Source organism: Antechinus flavipes, chromosome 3 (assembly GCF_016432865.1).
Source record: "Antechinus flavipes isolate AdamAnt ecotype Samford, QLD, Australia chromosome 3, AdamAnt_v2, whole genome shotgun sequence".
Lineage (NCBI taxonomy): Eukaryota > Metazoa > Chordata > Mammalia > Dasyuromorphia > Dasyuridae > Antechinus > Antechinus flavipes.
Window position 1 is genome coordinate 381,893,312 of NC_067400.1, and position 17,711 is coordinate 381,911,022.

Genomic DNA, 17,711 nt, shown 5'->3' on the forward strand with positions numbered 1-17,711 from the left:
GTTTTTGTTTTCCTTCTCAGGTATTTTTACCTTCTTTCTAGAGTCTATCTTTCTTGTACAGCAAGATAACTGTATAAATATATGTACATATATTGTATTTAACATATACTTTAACATATTTGACATGTATTGGACTACTTGCCATCTAGGGGAGGTGGTGAGGAGAAAAAGGGGAAAAGTTGGAACAGAAGATTTTGAAAGGGTCAATATTGAAAAATTACCCATGCATATGTTTTGTAAATAAAAAAAAGAATGATAGCTTTATTTCTTAATTATAAATTTTAATTCTTATAATTTATTTTTCTTCCTTTACTATTATAGCTAACATTACTAGTACATTATTAAATAATAGAGATGAAAATGGGCATCCTTGCTTCATCCCTGATTATATTCTTATTTATCCTTTTTACAGATAATGCTTACTCGTGGTTCTGGACAAATATTATTTATAATTTTAAGGTAAATTTCATTTATTCTTACATTTTCTTGTGGTTTTTAATAGGAATGGTCAAAGACTTTTTTCTACATCTATTGAGATAATCACATGATTTTTGTTGGTTTTGTTCTTTCGATTTCTATTTTTCCTAATATTGAACCAACCCTGAATTTTTGGTATCAATTTCATCTGGTCAAAGTGTATGTTCCTAGTGATATATTACTGTGATCTCTTTGCTAGTATTTTATTTAAAAATTTTGCACCAATATACATTAGGAAGATTGGTCTGTAATTTTCTTTCCCTGTTTTGGCTCTTCCTGATTTGGGTTTCAACACCATATTTGTGTCATAAAAGGAATTTAGATGAATTCTTTCTTCACTATTTTTCTAAATAGTTTATTTAGTATTGACATGAGTTATTCTTTAAATATTTGGTAGAATTCACTTGTGAATTTATCTGTTCCTAGAGATTTTTTTTTCCTTTGGAAGTTCCTTTGAAACTTACTCAGTTTCGTTTGCTAAGACTGAGAGTATTTAAGTATTTTATTTTTTCTTTGTATACTTTTTGCAGATTTATTTCATTTAGATCAATACATTTCTTGGCATATAATTGGGCAAAATGGCTTCTAATTATCGTCTTAATTTTCTCTTAATTGGTGGTAAATTCCCTCTTTTATTTTTGATACTAATAACTTGGCTTTCTAATTTCTTTTCTTAAATTAAATTAACCAAGGGTATATTTTATGGGTTTTGTATACAGCTTCTAGTTTTATTTATTAGTTCAATTTTTTTAAACTTTTGCTTTTATTAATTTCTCCTTTAACTTGGAGATTTTCTAGTTTGGTGCTTATTGAGAATATTTTATTTGTTCTTTTCCCAGTTTTTTTTTTAAGTTCTATTCCCAATTCATTGATCTACTCTTTTTCTGACTTATTGATATAATCTTAGAGTTATAAAATTTCTGCTAAATACTGCTTTGCATGCCATAAATTTAGATATGTCTCATTGTTATAATTTTCTTTAATGAATTTATTGATTGCTTTTGTTATTTGTCCTCCAATTCCAATCCATTTTACTATCTACTTCTGTTTTATGGTTGAGCTCCTCAAACAACAACAGGAAATTATTGAAATTTGGACAACCTATGCATGTCCAATACCATGAGACTTGTCCAGCAAAATATATTCATATATTAAGTATATCTGTATAAAGTTATAGGGACATACTGTTTTAGGCACAAGGAATTAAGAATAAAATTATATGTGGAAGCCACATAAAAATAATTTTCTTTTAAAAAATTGCAAATATTCAGCCAAGTCCATTGTAACATTGTAACAAATTTTCCAACTTTCTTCAATTGGTAGTTCAGAAAGTACTATTTCACTTTTGAGAAAATTAAGAGTTAGAGAAGGGAATAGATTTTTATCAGAGTCAAGAACATTTTCCATGTTGTCTTTGTATTTGTAATGACCAGTACAGAACCTTGAGCATAGTTTTTTGTTTTTTTTAAATAAATATAGTTCATAGATCTTTAATAAGTGAATATTGGATAGATGGGATCAATTAATTAAAGAGCAAATGTTCCTCAAGTGCCAATTCATTCCTCTTCAAGAAAACATTTTTCTTTTTGTGGAGGACAAGAAGTAGATATTTTCATGACTTTGGGTAGCCAGTATTGCTATAGTTTTTTTCATGTAGATTATAAAATTTTAATAACAAAGGACCAGTTTCTTTTCTGGGTTTTTTTTTGGGGGGGGGCATTGTTTCCTGTCTTGAATAGATTTTTGTATAGGATAAGAATTTTATATGTCTTGAATTAAATGACTAAATTCAACTATTGGGGGAAAGGGCATCGATCAAGACTGAAAAAAAATTACCCTCATTTCTTTGATTTTCAGGTGAAAATAGCCAAAGTGATACATATAATTTCAAATGGAGGCAGTGGGGTATAATAGAAGGAGAACTGACCCTAGATTCAGAAGACCTCTGGATAATTTCTACCTTATTATTAGTGTATCTTGGGAAAAAAATTAGTTTCATTAGGCCTTAATTTCTTCATCTAAAAAACAAAAGAGTTCTATGAGATGCAAAGAGTTCCACGAGATGGCCTTTCCTGCTCCAATTCTAAAAGTTTATATCCCTTTCATTTGTCAGTATACCTATACCCTGAGCAGGATTCTGCAAAATGGTACTGAGAAAGAGTTTCATCATATTCAACATATTAACTTCTGGTGGAGTGTGATTTATAAACTCTACCACAGCAGGCACCTGATGCCCTTTTGATGTTTAGTATCACCTACCTGATTAGATAAAATATGATGCAAGCATTGGGATCCTGGGTAAGTTTCAAGGGACCTACTTTCTCAATAACAATGATACTATTTAGACCTCTGATGCAAATTCTCATAAGGCTTAGAGCCTCTAGAAGGATCTGAGGTTCCATGGGGCATAGTAAAAGTGTGAATATTAGTTGTTAGCTTCCTGATTGTCTTGTGATTATAGAACAGAAATTTTTCCAGTTTGAAGAGTTCCAAGAGTTGATCACTCAGGATCTCTTTCAATGAGGTGGCTCAGAAGATCATCTCCTTGAGCTACTACATCTAAGAAACAGAAATTTTTTTACTGGATTGGGACTTATTGGACTTACACAAATGAAGGGCGTAAGCATCTAGTTTTTCTTTAATTTTTGTTTTAGTTTTTTCTTGTTTTAATCTGTCTCTCTTTTTCTCTTCTCCTTTCTTTGTCAGGTTTCTTTCTTGGATCCTTGAAGTTCTTATGATAAAATGATGATTTTTAGTCTCTGAAAAGAAGAAATTCACATGTCAACAAATTATCTGTCTATAGTTTCTCCCCACCTCCAAACCAAGTGGCAGTCTAACCTTTTATTTAATATTCCAAGTTCTGCCTCTATGCTTTTGAAATGTGATTCCCCCATGTTGGGAATATAATTTTTTCTTTGCTCTGCTACCCAGAATTCTGAGCTTTCTTTCAATCATACCTCAGGGAACATCTTTTACATGAGACCTCTTCTATCTCTTTAGTCATAAGCATTCTCTCCCTCTGGAAATTATTTCTTATAATAATTAATAGAATAATTTCTTATAATAATAAGAGTAATAAAACTTTTTGTTTACATTTAATCTCTATCCCAGTACAATATAAGTTCCTTGAGTGAATCAACAATTTTTAAAAATATCTTACAATTCTCTCCTATCTCACCATGCCTTGTACATGATAGGTGTTTAATAAATGTTGAATTGATTTGGGTAAGGCTATCTTTTCAAAATTATGCAAGATGAATCACTTTTTTGTGATTAATAATCCAATCCAATGAGGAATAGAAAAATTAGAGAATTAATGAATTAAAACTTCAAAGAATTTCAGTTAAAAATATCTTAAAGTTTGTATCTAGGGCCACCTAACATAAATTCTGATTCTGCAATGGTATTTTACCATGGTTAGAAACAGAGTGGGGACCTGAGAGTTCCCCAGAGGACAACAGATTAGTGAGATAACAGGAAAGTAGTGAGTCCTGGGTCTAGGCAAGTAAGCTTTAATATCTAGAAGGGACCTTAGAGGTTATAAAATGTAACATTAGCATTTTACTGGAGTCAGGGATGTGAAATAAATTGTCCAAGTTTAATTGGAAAATTAATGGAAGAACTTAAACTTGAACTTGAATTTAACCTCAGATTTAGGTCTGAGTCTAATCCAATATTGTTTTCATTGTGTCTTAGTGATTTCATCTTTCCTTGTTGCATCATATTGTTGTTCAGTTATGTCTAAAACTTGATGACTCCATGGACTATGCATGCTGTCTATAGGATTTTCTTGGCAAAAATATTGGAGTCACTTGCCATTTCCCTCTCCAAGTGATTAAGACAAACTGAAGTTAAGTGATTAACCCAAGATAATACAACCAATGAATTTCTAAGGCTTAATTTCAATTCAGATCTTCCAAACTCCACTTTATCCACTGAGCCACTTAACTGCCTCCTAGAGAAATAGGTGCTAAGTGACTTGCCCAAGATAACACAGCTGTTACGTGTCTGAGGAAAAGTTTTGAACTCAGTTCTTTCTGACTCCACCAGGCCTAGCACTCTATTCACTGAGGCATCTAACTGTCTTTAGCATACCAACATCTTGAAACTTACTGAAAATCAGTCTTATGTGATAATTTAATCATGTTTCTCAAGTCATGAAAAGCATTTAATGCTTTTTCCATTTGTTTCTTCATTCAGATTTTCATTGTCCTATTTAAGACAAATTTTAATGCTCTTCCCTAGGCAGAAGGCTATTTACTTTTGCCACTTTTCAGGGCCTGGAGCAGGGACAGGGCTGCAGGGACCCAGAGAATAGTAATAGAGGAGTGCATAATTTATCCAGTTTTGTTGTGTGAATAAGTGATCAATAAACATTGTCATGGAGTCATGAAAATTAAATTATTTTTATGTAGATTTTTCTAATTTTAGGAGACATAAAGGTCTGATAATTAAATGATGCTTTACATCTTCCTCACTGCTGAAAAAGGAATGACTATATAGTCATGTTTAAAGGAAATATTCCTTAACTACCTGTTCCCTTAAACTTATAGTTCAATGATAATATCTTTGGGAGATCTTATTCACAGAATTATGTGTAATTTGTTACATTCAATTTGTGGAGCTAAAAATGTATGTAATCATTAACAGCGCTAGGAAAAAATCAATGAAGGCTTCTATAAACTTCTAATAGGAGGTAGGGAGTGAACTGCATTCCAAGAAATGGCTAAATATTCACAAAAGCTAGAATGTTGGAGATAGAATGAGAGTCTGGGTTGAGATAATCTGACTCTAAAGCTTTAGCAACTGGCAGCTCTAGAAATGCCTGTTATCCCCAACTTTGAACAATTCCCTGCTGGGGAGTGTGTTCAGAATTAGAAATGGGGAGAGACTCTGGACTAGGTGATTTATTCTTTTTAAAAATTAATATTTTTTATTTTCTCCAGTTACATTTAAAAAATTTTCTTTACATTTGTTTTTAATACATTGAGTTTTAGATTCTCTCCTTTTTCTTCACTTCCAGCTCACATTAAGAAAGCATGTGAAGTGTTTTCAAAAAAGTTATGTTGTGAAAGAAAACATAGATTCCCCGCCCCATATATAATAAGGTGAAGCAATTGGAGTAGCTATTACATTATAAAGTAATGCACAATGGGAAAATTTCATGCTCTTGTTGATTTGAACAAATTCCTTTTAGATATGTGCAAGGAATGAAAATCATATCCCTTTCCAAGGGTGGGAAATATGGGATAAGGAGTCATATTAGCAAAAGGATACTTTTGATTAGAGAAGTTCCTTGGAAGTATAAGGAAGCTCCTTAAAAGTTTGTAGAAGTAGGAGTAGATGATCATACTTAAAGGCATAGAAGGGCAGTAACTATTACCTAAGAATAAGTAGGTTGGCTATAAACTTAATACCTGTAAGTAGATTTTGTGGTTGGCAGAGAGAGTCAGGCCCAGATACAATGTTCATAAAGGGCAAGACTACATGGCTTTTTTCTCTAGAAAATTTTCTGTTGTACCCTTTTGTTATGTAAAGAGACGTTATGTTTTATGTTTTTCTCTTCTGACTGCTTTCTGTATTGTAATGGCATACTTGTTAGTATATGTGGTGTGGAAGGATAGTATGGGCAGGCTTAAACTTTCTTTAAGATTGAGTCTGCAATTAGAAGATAATTGTTCAGATACTATCACATTTATACTTGTGATATGAAGACTGTTGTTAGACTCTTTCTCAGAGGAGTGCTTTAGCTCCCCAGATATAAAAAATGTTTTCATGAATGTTAGAACTAAAAGAAATCATATCTCCCAAAACCATTATTTTATAATATATATGTGAGAAGCAAAGCTAATAAGTGGAAAAGCTAATATTCAAATCTGGGTCCCTGGACTTCAAGTTCTGTGGAAACCATTACATTACATATAACTATATATTATATAGAAGCACTAAAGTTTTTTTTTTTTATTTTTAATAGCTTTTTATTTACAAGTTATATGCATGGGTAATTTTACAGCATTGACAATTGCCAAACCTTTTGTTCCAATTTTTCCCCTTCTTCCCCTCACTCCCTCCCCTAGATGGCAGGATGACCAATACATGTTAAATATATTAAAGTATAAATTAAATACAATATAAATATACATGTCCTAACAGTTATTTTGCTGTACAAAAAGAATCGGACTTTGAAATAGTGTACTATTAGCCTGTGAAGGAAATCAATAATGCAGGCAGACAAAAATATAGGGATTGGGAATTCAATGTAATGGTTCTTAATCATCTCCCAGAGTTCTTTTGCTGAGTGTAGCTGGTTCAGTTCATTACCGCTCCATTAGAACTGATTTGGTTCATCTCATTGTTGAAGATGGCCAGGTCCATCAGAATTGATCATCATATAGTATTGTTGTTGAATATATAATGATCTCTTGGTCCTGCTCATTTCACTCAGCATCAATTCATGTAAGTCTCTCCAGGCCTTTCTGAAATCATCCTGTTGATCATTTCTTACCAAACAATAATATTCCATAATATTCATATACCACAATTTATTCAGCCATTCTCCAATTGATGGGCTTCTATTCAGTTTCCAGTTTCTGGCCACTACAAAGAGGGCTGCCACAAACTTTCTTGCACATACAGGTTTCTTTCCCTTCTTTAAGATCTCTTTGGGATATAAGCCCAGTAGTAACAAGCACTAAAGTTTTAAATGTCTTCAGTTGACTAGAACTATGGTTGCTTGAAAAAGAATAGAAAGTTTAGGGGTTTTCTATAACAAACCCTGAATAATAAATTTAAGAATCCTAACCATTTCAAAGCCAAAAACCTTACTTCTCATCTATATTTGCACCTTCTCTTTAAGGAAGATAGTTTCTGTGATTGTTGATGCAGTCCTTGAGCACAATTGGGTGCTATGTAGGCAGAATAAGACTTCTTTTTTCCCATTGGATGCTTTTTTCTTCACTTAATAAATTTTGGTTATATATGTACATTCATTTTTTACATGTCTTCATATGAGTCGTGTTGGAAGAGAAAAATAAGAATAAAAGGGAAAAACTAGGAGGAAAAAATAACAGAAGAAAAAAAAGTGAAAAATCCATGCTGATGGCATTTTTCCATTCAAAATTTATTGTCATTGTCTATGGCTTAGGGGTAAAAATAAATAATGTAGCTTTTAATAAAATGCAGCTTCCTTCTTTATTTCTTTTATTTAGATCTATTTTTGTTTTTAATTTGAGATCTGAATTGCTACCCTAATTTTTTTTCTTCAGTAGAAGCGTATTGTATTCTACTCCAGCTTTTTACTTTTACCCTTTATGTATCTCTAGAGCTATTTCAAATGTGTTTCTTATAAACAACATATCGTTGTATTCTGGTTTTTAATCCAATCTGCTATCTGCTTCCATTTTATGGGAGAGCAGAGCGAGACTTCTAAGTAGAATGGTATCATCCTGCTTTTTGTAGCCCCATTCCTATTAAAAAAATAAAGAAATCAAAAGGAGAGTTGCCAGATTGTGACAGAAATAACTGATTTTCCAAACCACCAGGTAAGGCTTTGAATTTTATTTTCTGGGGACTTTTGAACAATTTCTATACTGCCATGCCAATAGCAAGTTTCTGGGTACTCAGGACACTGCTGTTTCCTCATTCCTATACATAACTTTTTGAAGAAGTGTCAAAAGCAAAAGTGACACTGGGCTCCTCCTTTATCTCTTTACTGGATTATTTCATGAGATTAGGCTCAAAGCTTCTTCATCTCTGTGTAAAGTCAATGTACTATATCTTTTATTGTAAATTTTCTCCACACATCTCCTAAACTCTTCCAACCCAAATAATAGCAAGAATTCAGGAAGAGGTGATGAGAGAGGAAATTAAGTTTCTAGATTCATTTGTTTATTGTAAATGTATTTTTATGTCCCTTCTAAAGGAACAAATCTGATGGAGATAAGGAACCACACTGTTGTGACTGAGTTCATCTTGCTTGGCATCCCACACACAGAAGGGCAGGAACAAGTGCTCTTTGGTGTCTTCTTGATCTTCTACCTTTGCACCCTGATGGGGAACCTTCTTATCCTTGTGGCTGTGATGTCTGATTCCCGCCTTCATACTCCTATGTATTTCTTCTTGTGCAACTTATCTGTGATAGATATTGGCTTCTCCTCAGTCAGTACCCCTAAGATGCTGGCAAACCTTTTGGTGAGGAATCAGGTCATTTCCCTGGGTGGTTGTATGTCGCAGATTTTCTTCTACCACTTCTTGGGCAGTACTGAGTGTCTCCTCTATACTGTCATGGCCTATGACCGATTTGCTGCCATCTGCCATCCACTGCGTTACACCATCATCATGAACCGCCGGGTTTGTGTTGTCCTGGCTGCTGGGACCTGGTTTACCAGCTCCTTTCATGCCACTATTCTTACCACATTAACCTTCCAGCTACCCTACTGTGGTTCCAATGTGGTAGACTACTTCTTCTGTGACATCTTTCCTGTGGTCAAGTTGGCTTGTGGCAATACTCTCATCATTGAGACAGTGAGCTTTACTAATATTGGTCTTGTGCCCATGACCTGTTTCCTCCTGATCTTGGCCTCTTACATCCGTATCGTCATCGCTATTCTGAAGATGAATTCGGCTGAGGGACGGCGCAAAGCAGCATCTACCTGTGTGTCTCATATCTCTGTTGTCACTCTGTTTTTTGGGCCCTGTGCTCTCGTCTATACCCAGCCATCTCTGAGTGAAGTACTAGTGACTGCTGTTCAGATTTTTGGCTACGTTGCCACTCCCATGCTTAATCCCACAATCTATACCCTTAGGAACAAGGATGTCAAGGGAGCCCTAAAGAAGCTGACTGGGAGAAAAGTCACATCAGAGGGAGGTCACTAGTTGATGTAAATTTCTCCTCCCCTAATGGTTTAAAATTGAAATTAAATCATATGTAGCTGTATTAAATATTGGAGAGGCTTTTATATCAAAAATAGTTATGACACTAAGTTTTGATACCTTCCAACTTCTCCTTAAAAGCTATAGTGAGTCTGAGAACCACCACCCCCCTTCCAGTGTTGGCAACTGCTAACAGCTTATTAATAACAAACCAATGTTTTTACTTAGTGCTTTAAAGTTTGAAAAACATTTTGTTTTTATAAATTGTCCTTTGATACAAAAATTTGAATTAGGCTAAATGGAAGAGGGAGATGTTCTAAGCATAAGTGGTGTTTGGTCTAGGCAGTATAGCTGCACTAAATAGTACATATGCCAATAGAAATAGAACAGCTTTTTTTTTGATGTCATAGAAAACCAAGATTTACCCATTTCATCCAATACATATCTGATTGTATTTAACAATGATCGTCTCCATTAAAAACCCTCAATGAGATGAAGTCTTGTTTGAGAAAGCCCATTTCATTTCTGGGTAATTCTAGAAGTTGAGAAAATTCTCCTTATATTGAGGTAAATATTGGCTTCTGAAATTTCTACACATTAGTCCCAGGTAATTCTACTGAGCTTCATAAAAAGCCTCCCAGTCATGGGTGGAAAGCGTCATTAATTTTGCAAAAGGCAGTGTATAATGTTGGTAGATAGCACTTTGTCTCTCTCTATATGGCATCAAGAACAATTCTTCACCTTGGTCTCAGGTTTCAGCATTCAACCTCAAATTCCTTCTTTTAGGGACTGTCCAGCAATAAGTCCATCAATAAGCTAGCATTTGCTATAATCCAGGCACTGTACTAAGATCTAGAAATTCAAAAAATAATTATGCTATGAGCCAATTTTAATGGTGAAAACAAAATGCAGATAACTGTGTACACAGAGTTATACATAGGTGTATAGATATAACTATGTTTATACATCTTCTATGTACATAAAGACAATCTCAGTAAAAAAAAAAGGTACTAATAGTGAAGGGGACTAGAATAGATCTAACCCTATCCATGTAGGAAAATGTTAAGAGAATTCTCCATTCAACCAAAAGAGATTAAAACAGCTAAACCTGAAAGACAATATCTCCTATATCTCTAAAAGGAGAAGACCTCTATTTGTTGAAGATTAAAACATCTCTGAGAGACTACTTCACACCTATCAGATCGGCTAAAATAATAGGAAAAATAATGATAAATTTTGGAGGAAATATGGGAAAACTGCATTATTGGTAGACTTGTGAACGGATTCAGCTATTCTGGAGAGCACTGTGGAATAATGCTACCAAACTGTCCATCTTTCATTCAGTAATGCCACTATTGGGTCTGTATCCAAAAGAAATTATAAAAGTGGGAAAGGGGCCCCACACATGTGCAAAGATGTTTGTATCAGCACATTCTTTAATAACAAGAAATTGCAAACTGAGTAGATGCTCATCAACAGGATATAGATGAATAAGTATATGAACATAATCGAATATTATTATTCTATAAGAAATGATTAGCAGACTAGTTTCAGAAAAGTCTGGAAAAACTTACACTAACTTATGCTGAGTAAAGTGAGCAGAACAAGGACAACATTGTGCATAGTAATAGCAAGATTATGTGATGACCACTTATGATTTAGCTCTTCTCAGCAATGTGGTGATTCCAGATAATTTCAAGAGATTTGGAATTGAAAAAGCCATCTACATCCAGAGAGAGAAGTATAGAGACTGAATGTATATTGAATCATACTATTTTTACCTTTTTATTTGTTTTCTTGTGTTTTTTTCCCTTTTGTTGTTATATTTCTTTTACAACATGACAAATATAGAAATGTTGTGATATGGGAGCCACCTGTCAGTGAATGCTGGGAGTCTAACACAGACCTGTAGAATGGATCTCTGCAGATGACAATGATATAAGGAGAATGAGAGGCAGTTGCTGTTCTCTGACCTCTCCACTGAGAAGTAGTTGCATTGTCTGATCTCTCTCCTCTTCCCTCAGCCTCCATTTATTTCATTCCCAGTCCACAAGCATCATCTGTTTCAGTTGCAACTCCTTCAGATGTTATGATTTATAGTTGTGGAGGCTCTCGGAGAATTAATCTGCCCCTTCACCTAGGCAAGATCCTTAATACACACACACACACACACACATACACACACACACACACACACACACACACACACACACATATATATATATATTTTTTAAATCATTGTACATCAGATTTCTTGCCATGTTATAGAAGGGATAAATAGGGGAAGGGAGAAATTTTAGGATTCAAAATCTTACAAAATTGAATATTGAAAATTATCTTTACATGGAATTGGGGAAATAAAATACTATTGAGAAAAAAATTAAACTTCTATTTGCTACCATAATTATTCACACAGAGATTTACAAAACCATCAAAGTTTGCTATTATCTATCTTTAGTAGGCAGAGTGGTCCAGTAAAGAAGCAGAGATTACAAGTATTGGCAGCTTTTGGCTAAGTTATGGCTAAACTATCCCATAGTTTAGCTTGGAATTTGAGGATTTTCAGTAAGCCACTTTATCAGACAGAAAGAAGCAGAGTACATAAGCAGGGAGACAATTTAGAAAGTCAATAAGCAGAAGCATAACCAGGAATCCCAGGACATGGGAAATTTTAATTGTGCAGCTGTAGGGATAGGGTTTGGGGCAGGTAGAGAAATGACAACTAAGAGTCTTTAAAGATTGAGTATTTAAGTCCCTTAAAGGTTAAATAAGAAAACATATAGATCCTAAGAGAGACAGACTAATGGCAGATATAGTTATGGGAATAAATTGTTAGACCATGCCTTTCTCTCACCTCCTACTACCACTAATCAAAATCTTGTCATCATCTCCTAGAGCCTGCATTACCAACTCAAACTTTGTAGTGACACAAGGTGACAGACATTGAAGAAATGATGGGATACTAGTTTCTGCACTGAAGTCAAGAGAAAGTATGTCAGCTCCTCCTCAAATTTCTTCCATGAATATTTAAAAAAATCTCTGGCAGCCCTAGCTTGATTATGACCATCAATTAGACCTAGAAAATTAAAAAATAATAAATCCAAGTATGTGGGTGTCAGTTACCACAAAAATAAGAATGAAGAACCTTATAGTGACTGTAGATAGTGAGATTTAGAGGGCCAATGAGAGTTCACCTTATTGCAATTTAACCAATATTTATTAAGCACACATTATTTATAAGGCATGGTGATCAGAAGAAATGCAAAATAGTGGGAGAAAGAGAAGGAAAAGGGATGCCAATTAAATATTTCTGTACATATTGTTCCTTTCCCTTTTTCTTTTATATTTTTGGAGTAAAGACCAAGTAGTGATTATATTTCTGGTCAAAGGATAAACACAGTTTTATATCTGAAACTTCCAAATTGTTCTCAAGAATGGTTGAATCAATTCACAAGTCCACCAATAGTGCATTGGTGTCCCAGTTTTCCCATATCTACTTCAATCTTTAATATTTTCATTTTGTGTCATATTAGCCAATCTGATGGGTATGATGTGGTTCTTCAGAGTTATTTTAATTTGCATTTCTTTAATCAATCATTTTTTTAGAATATTTTTTCATATCATAGGTACCTTTGATTTATTTTTCTGAAAAATGCTTGCTCAAATCTTTTGACTATCAATTGAGGAATAACTCATGTTCTTATAGATTTGACTTGGTTCTTTACATATTAGAGAAATGAGACCTTTATCAGAGAAACTTTCTGTAAAATTTTTTACAGTCTTTAAATTTCCTTCTAATTTTGGTTTTGTTTGTGAAAACTCTTTTTAATTTGATATAATCAAAATTATCCATTTTATATATTGTAAGACTCTCTCCTCTTGTTTGGTGATTAATTCTTCTCTCATCCAGAAATTTCACAGATAAAATACTCCTTACTTCCTTAATTTGCTTATATCACTAGTTATGTCTAAATCATATAACCACTCTGAACTTAACTCAACTTGTAGTATGAATTTTTCATCTGTAACTATTTTCTGCCAAATGGTTTTCTGGTCATTTCTGTCAAATAATGATTTATTGTCCCCAAGTCTTGGATCTTTGGGTTATTTACTACATTGTATTAGGTATCTAATCTATTCCATAAATTCAGCAGTGTGAATTTCTTAGTCAGTGCCAGATTCCCTTGATAATTAACACTGATTAGAAATTGAAACTTGGAACTATTAAGCCATCTTCTTTCACATATTTTTTCCCTTGACTCCCTGATAATTTGATATGTTGTTTTTTTTAGCAGCAATATGAAAAAAAATTATTGGTATCATCAGATTGATTAGTAAGTAAATTAATTTAATCAGCAATGGTCATTTTTGGGTCAACCTACCTATGTGCAATTAATATTTCTCTAATTGTTTATCTCTGACTTTATTTGTGTAAAAAGTGTTTTATAATTGGGTTCATATGGTTTTGGGATTTTTCTTGACAAATTCCTAAGCATTTTATATTGTCTACAGCTATTTTAAATGGCACTCCTTTTTTAATGCCTCTTGTTGCTGGACTTTTTTGGGTAATTTATAGAAATGCAATGATTTATGTGGGCTTATTTTATATATCATTTAACTTTGTTGTGCTGTTCATTGATTCCACTAGTTTTAGCTGATTCACTAGAATTCTCTAAGCATGCCATCATATCATTTACAGAGTGATTTTGTTTTGTTTTTTCCTCATTGCCTATTTTAATTCCTTTAATTTTTTATTCTTATCTTGTTGCTATAGCTAGTATTTCTAGAACTATGCTGAATAGTAATAGTGATAATGGACATCCTTACATTACCCTAGATATTATTTGAAAGGGTTTTTTGGCTCATCTCCAATATAGATAATGCTTATTCTTGGCTTTAGACAGATAATACTTATCATTTTAAGAAGAGCTCAATTTACTCCTATGCTTTTTAGCATTTTAAACAAAGTGTTGTGTTTTACCAAAAACTTTTTCTGAAGACATTGAGGTAATCATATGATTTGTATTCATTTTATTATCAATATAGTCATTTATAAGGCTTGTTTTCCTAATTGCACTGGCCCTGCACTTCTGGTATAAATCTTATTTGATCATGGTGCATGATTTTTGTTATATATTGCTATAATTTCATTGCTAGTATTTTACTTAAAATGGTTGCATTGATATTCATTAGGGAAACTGTCTCTCCTTTTCCTTTTCTTAGTTTAGATATCAGCACCATATTAATATTGTAAAAAGGACTTTGGTAGGACTTCTTCTTTGCATATTTTCCCCCAAAATAATATGGCCTCGCATTGGAATTAATTGTTCTTTAAATATTTGATAAAATTCACTGATGAATCTATCTGGTTCTGGGGATTTTTATTAGAGAATTCATTGATGACTTGTCCAATTTGTTTTTCTAAGATAAGTCAATTTAAATATTCTATTAACACTTCTGTTTATGTAGCTTATATCTTTGTAAATATTCACCATTTCACTTAATTTCTCAGATTAATTGGAATACAATTGGGCAAAATAACTCCTAATAATTGCTTTCATTTCTTCCAAAATGTTGGTGAATTTACCCTTTTAATTTTTCATATTGGTAATTTGGTTTTCTTCTTTTCTGTTAAAAAATAAGTTAACTAATGGTTCATCTATTTTAGTGGTTTTGTCATAAAGCCAACTCCAAGTTTTATTTATTTATTTGATGATTTTCTTACTTTCTGTTTTATTTATTTCTCCTTTGATTTTCAGGATTTCCATTTGGCTATTTAATTGAGGATTTTTAATCTATCTATTTTTATAATTTTAGTTTTTTACCTGCATGCCTGATTTATTGATCTGCTTGATTGAAATAGATTCATTGACTCATTGATATAGAACAATAATATTCAATTACCTTCATATACCATAACTTATTCAGTCATTTCCTATTTGATGGGCATCTATTAATTTTCCAATTTTTTGCTTCCACAAAAAGAGTTGTTAGAAACATTTTTGTTCCACTGTGGTTTTTATGATATAGCTTTGGTACAAACCTAGAAAATAAATACTGATTCATTTGTGAATTTATCTGTTCCTGGGAATTCTTTTCTTCCTTCAGAAGTTCATTGATGAGTTACTCAATTTCTTTTTCTAAGACTGAGACCATTTAAGTATTTTATTTTTTCTTTGTATACTTTTGCATCAAAGTAACTTTCTTTTAAAGAATTGCAAATATTTTTTTCTTTTCTTCTGTTGCAAAATAAAGTCCATTGTAACAAATTTTCCAACTTTCTTCAATTGGTAGTTCAGAAGGCAGTATTTCACTTTGGGGAAAATTAAGTATTAGAGAAGGGAATAGATTTTTATTAGGGTCAAGAATATTTTCCATGTTGTCTTTGTATTTCTAGTGACCAGTACAGGACTTTGCACATAGTTTTTGTTTTGTTTTGTTTTTTAATAAATATAGTCCATAGACCATTCACATATAAGTGTGTATTGGATGGGATGGGATCAATTAATTAAAGAGCAAATGTTCCTCAAATGCCAATTCATTCCTCTTCAAGAAAGTATTTTTCTTCTTGTGGAGGACAAGAAGTAGATATTTTCATGACTTTGGGTAACCAGTATTGTATAGTTTCTTCCGTGTAGATTATAAATTTTTAATAAGAAAGGACCAGTTTCTTTTCTGTTTTTTTGTTTTGTTTTGTTTTGTTTTGTTTTGTTTTGTTTTGTTTTTTTTTTTTTTTGGAGTTGCTTCCTGACTTGAATAGCTTTTTGTACAGAATAAGAATTTCATATGTCTTTAATTAAATGGCTAGATTCAACTATTAGGGGAAAGGGCATCAACCAAGAGTGAAAAAAAAAATCACCTGTTGTTTCTTTGATTTTCAGGTGAAGATAGCCAAAGTGATACATAAAATTTCAAATAGAGGCAGTGTGGTTCAATGGAAAGAGAATTGACCCTGGATTCAGAAGACCTCAGAATAATTTCTACCTTATTATCAGTGTATCTTGGGTAAAAAAATTAGTTTAATTAGACCTTAATTTCTTCATCTAAAAAACGAAAGTGTTCTTTGAGAGGGCCTCTCGTGCTCCAATTCTAAGAGTTTATTTCCCTTTCATTTGTGAGTATATCTATACTCTGAGCAGGATTCTGCAAAATGGTACTGAGAAAGAGTTTCATCATATTCAACATATTAACTTCTGGTGGAGTGTGATTTATAAACTCTACCACAGAAGGCCCTGATGCACTTTTAATGATTAGTATCACCTACCTGATTAGACAAACATGATGCAAGCACTGGGATCCTGGGTAAGTTTCAAGGGACCTAGTTTCTCAATAACAATGATACTATTTAGACCTCTGATGCAAACTCTCAGAAGGCTTTAGAGCCTCTAGAAGGATTTGAGGTTCCATGGGGCACAGTAAAAGTGTGAATATTAGTTGTTAACTTCCTGATTGTCTTGTGATTATAGAACAGAAATTTTTCCAGTTTGAAGAGTTCCAAGAGTTGATCACTCAGGATCTCTTTCAATGAGGTGGCTCAGAAGATCATCTCCTTGAGCTACTATATCTAAGAAACAGAAATTTTTTACTGGATTGGGACTTATTGGATTTATACAAATGAAGGGCGTAAGCATCTAGTTTTTCTTTAATTTTTGTTTTAGTTTTTTCTTGTTTTAATCTGTCTCTCTTTTTCTCTTCTCCTTTCTTTGTCAGGTTTCTTTCTTGGATCCTTGAAGTTCTTATGATAAAATGATGATTTTTAGTCTCTGAAAAGAAGAAACTCACATGTCAATAAATTATCTGACTATAGTTTCTCCCCACCTCCAATCCAAGTGGCATTCTAACTGTTCCTTTTATCTAATATTCCAAGTTCTGCTTCTATGCTTTTGAAATGTGATTCCCCCATGTTGAAAATATAATTTTTTCTTTGCTCTGCTACCCAGAGTTCTGAGCTTTCTTCCGATCATATCTCAGGGAACATCTTTTACATGAGACCTCTTCTATCTCTTTAGTCATAAGCATTCTCTCCCTCTGGAAATTATTTCTTATAATAATTAATAGAATAATTTCTTATAATAATAAGAGTAATAAAACTTTTTGTTTACATTTAATCTCTATCCCAGTACAATATAAGTTCCTTGAGTGAATCAACAATTTTTAAAAATATCTTACAATTCTCTCCTATCTCACACTTAGCAAAATGCCTTGTACATGATAGGTGTTTAATAAATGTTGGATTGATTTGGGTGAGGCTATATTTTCAAAATTACGTAAGATGAATCACTTTTTTGTGATTAATAATCCAATCCAATAAGAATAGAAAAATTAGAGAATTAATAAATTAAAAATCCAAAGAATTTCAGTTA

At 32.8% G+C, this 17,711-nt stretch overlaps 1 protein-coding gene across 1 annotated transcript; it reads left to right on the forward strand.

Annotated features, from left to right (window-relative positions):
• The first annotated feature begins 8,409 nt into the window (after positions 1-8,409).
• Positions 8,410-9,351, forward strand: LOC127557267 (olfactory receptor 958-like). The gene has a single exon (XM_051990650.1). It carries the CDS (start codon positions 8,410-8,412, stop codon positions 9,349-9,351), a length of 942 nt encoding a protein of 313 aa, XP_051846610.1.
• Positions 9,352-17,711: the final 8,360 nt, after the last annotated feature.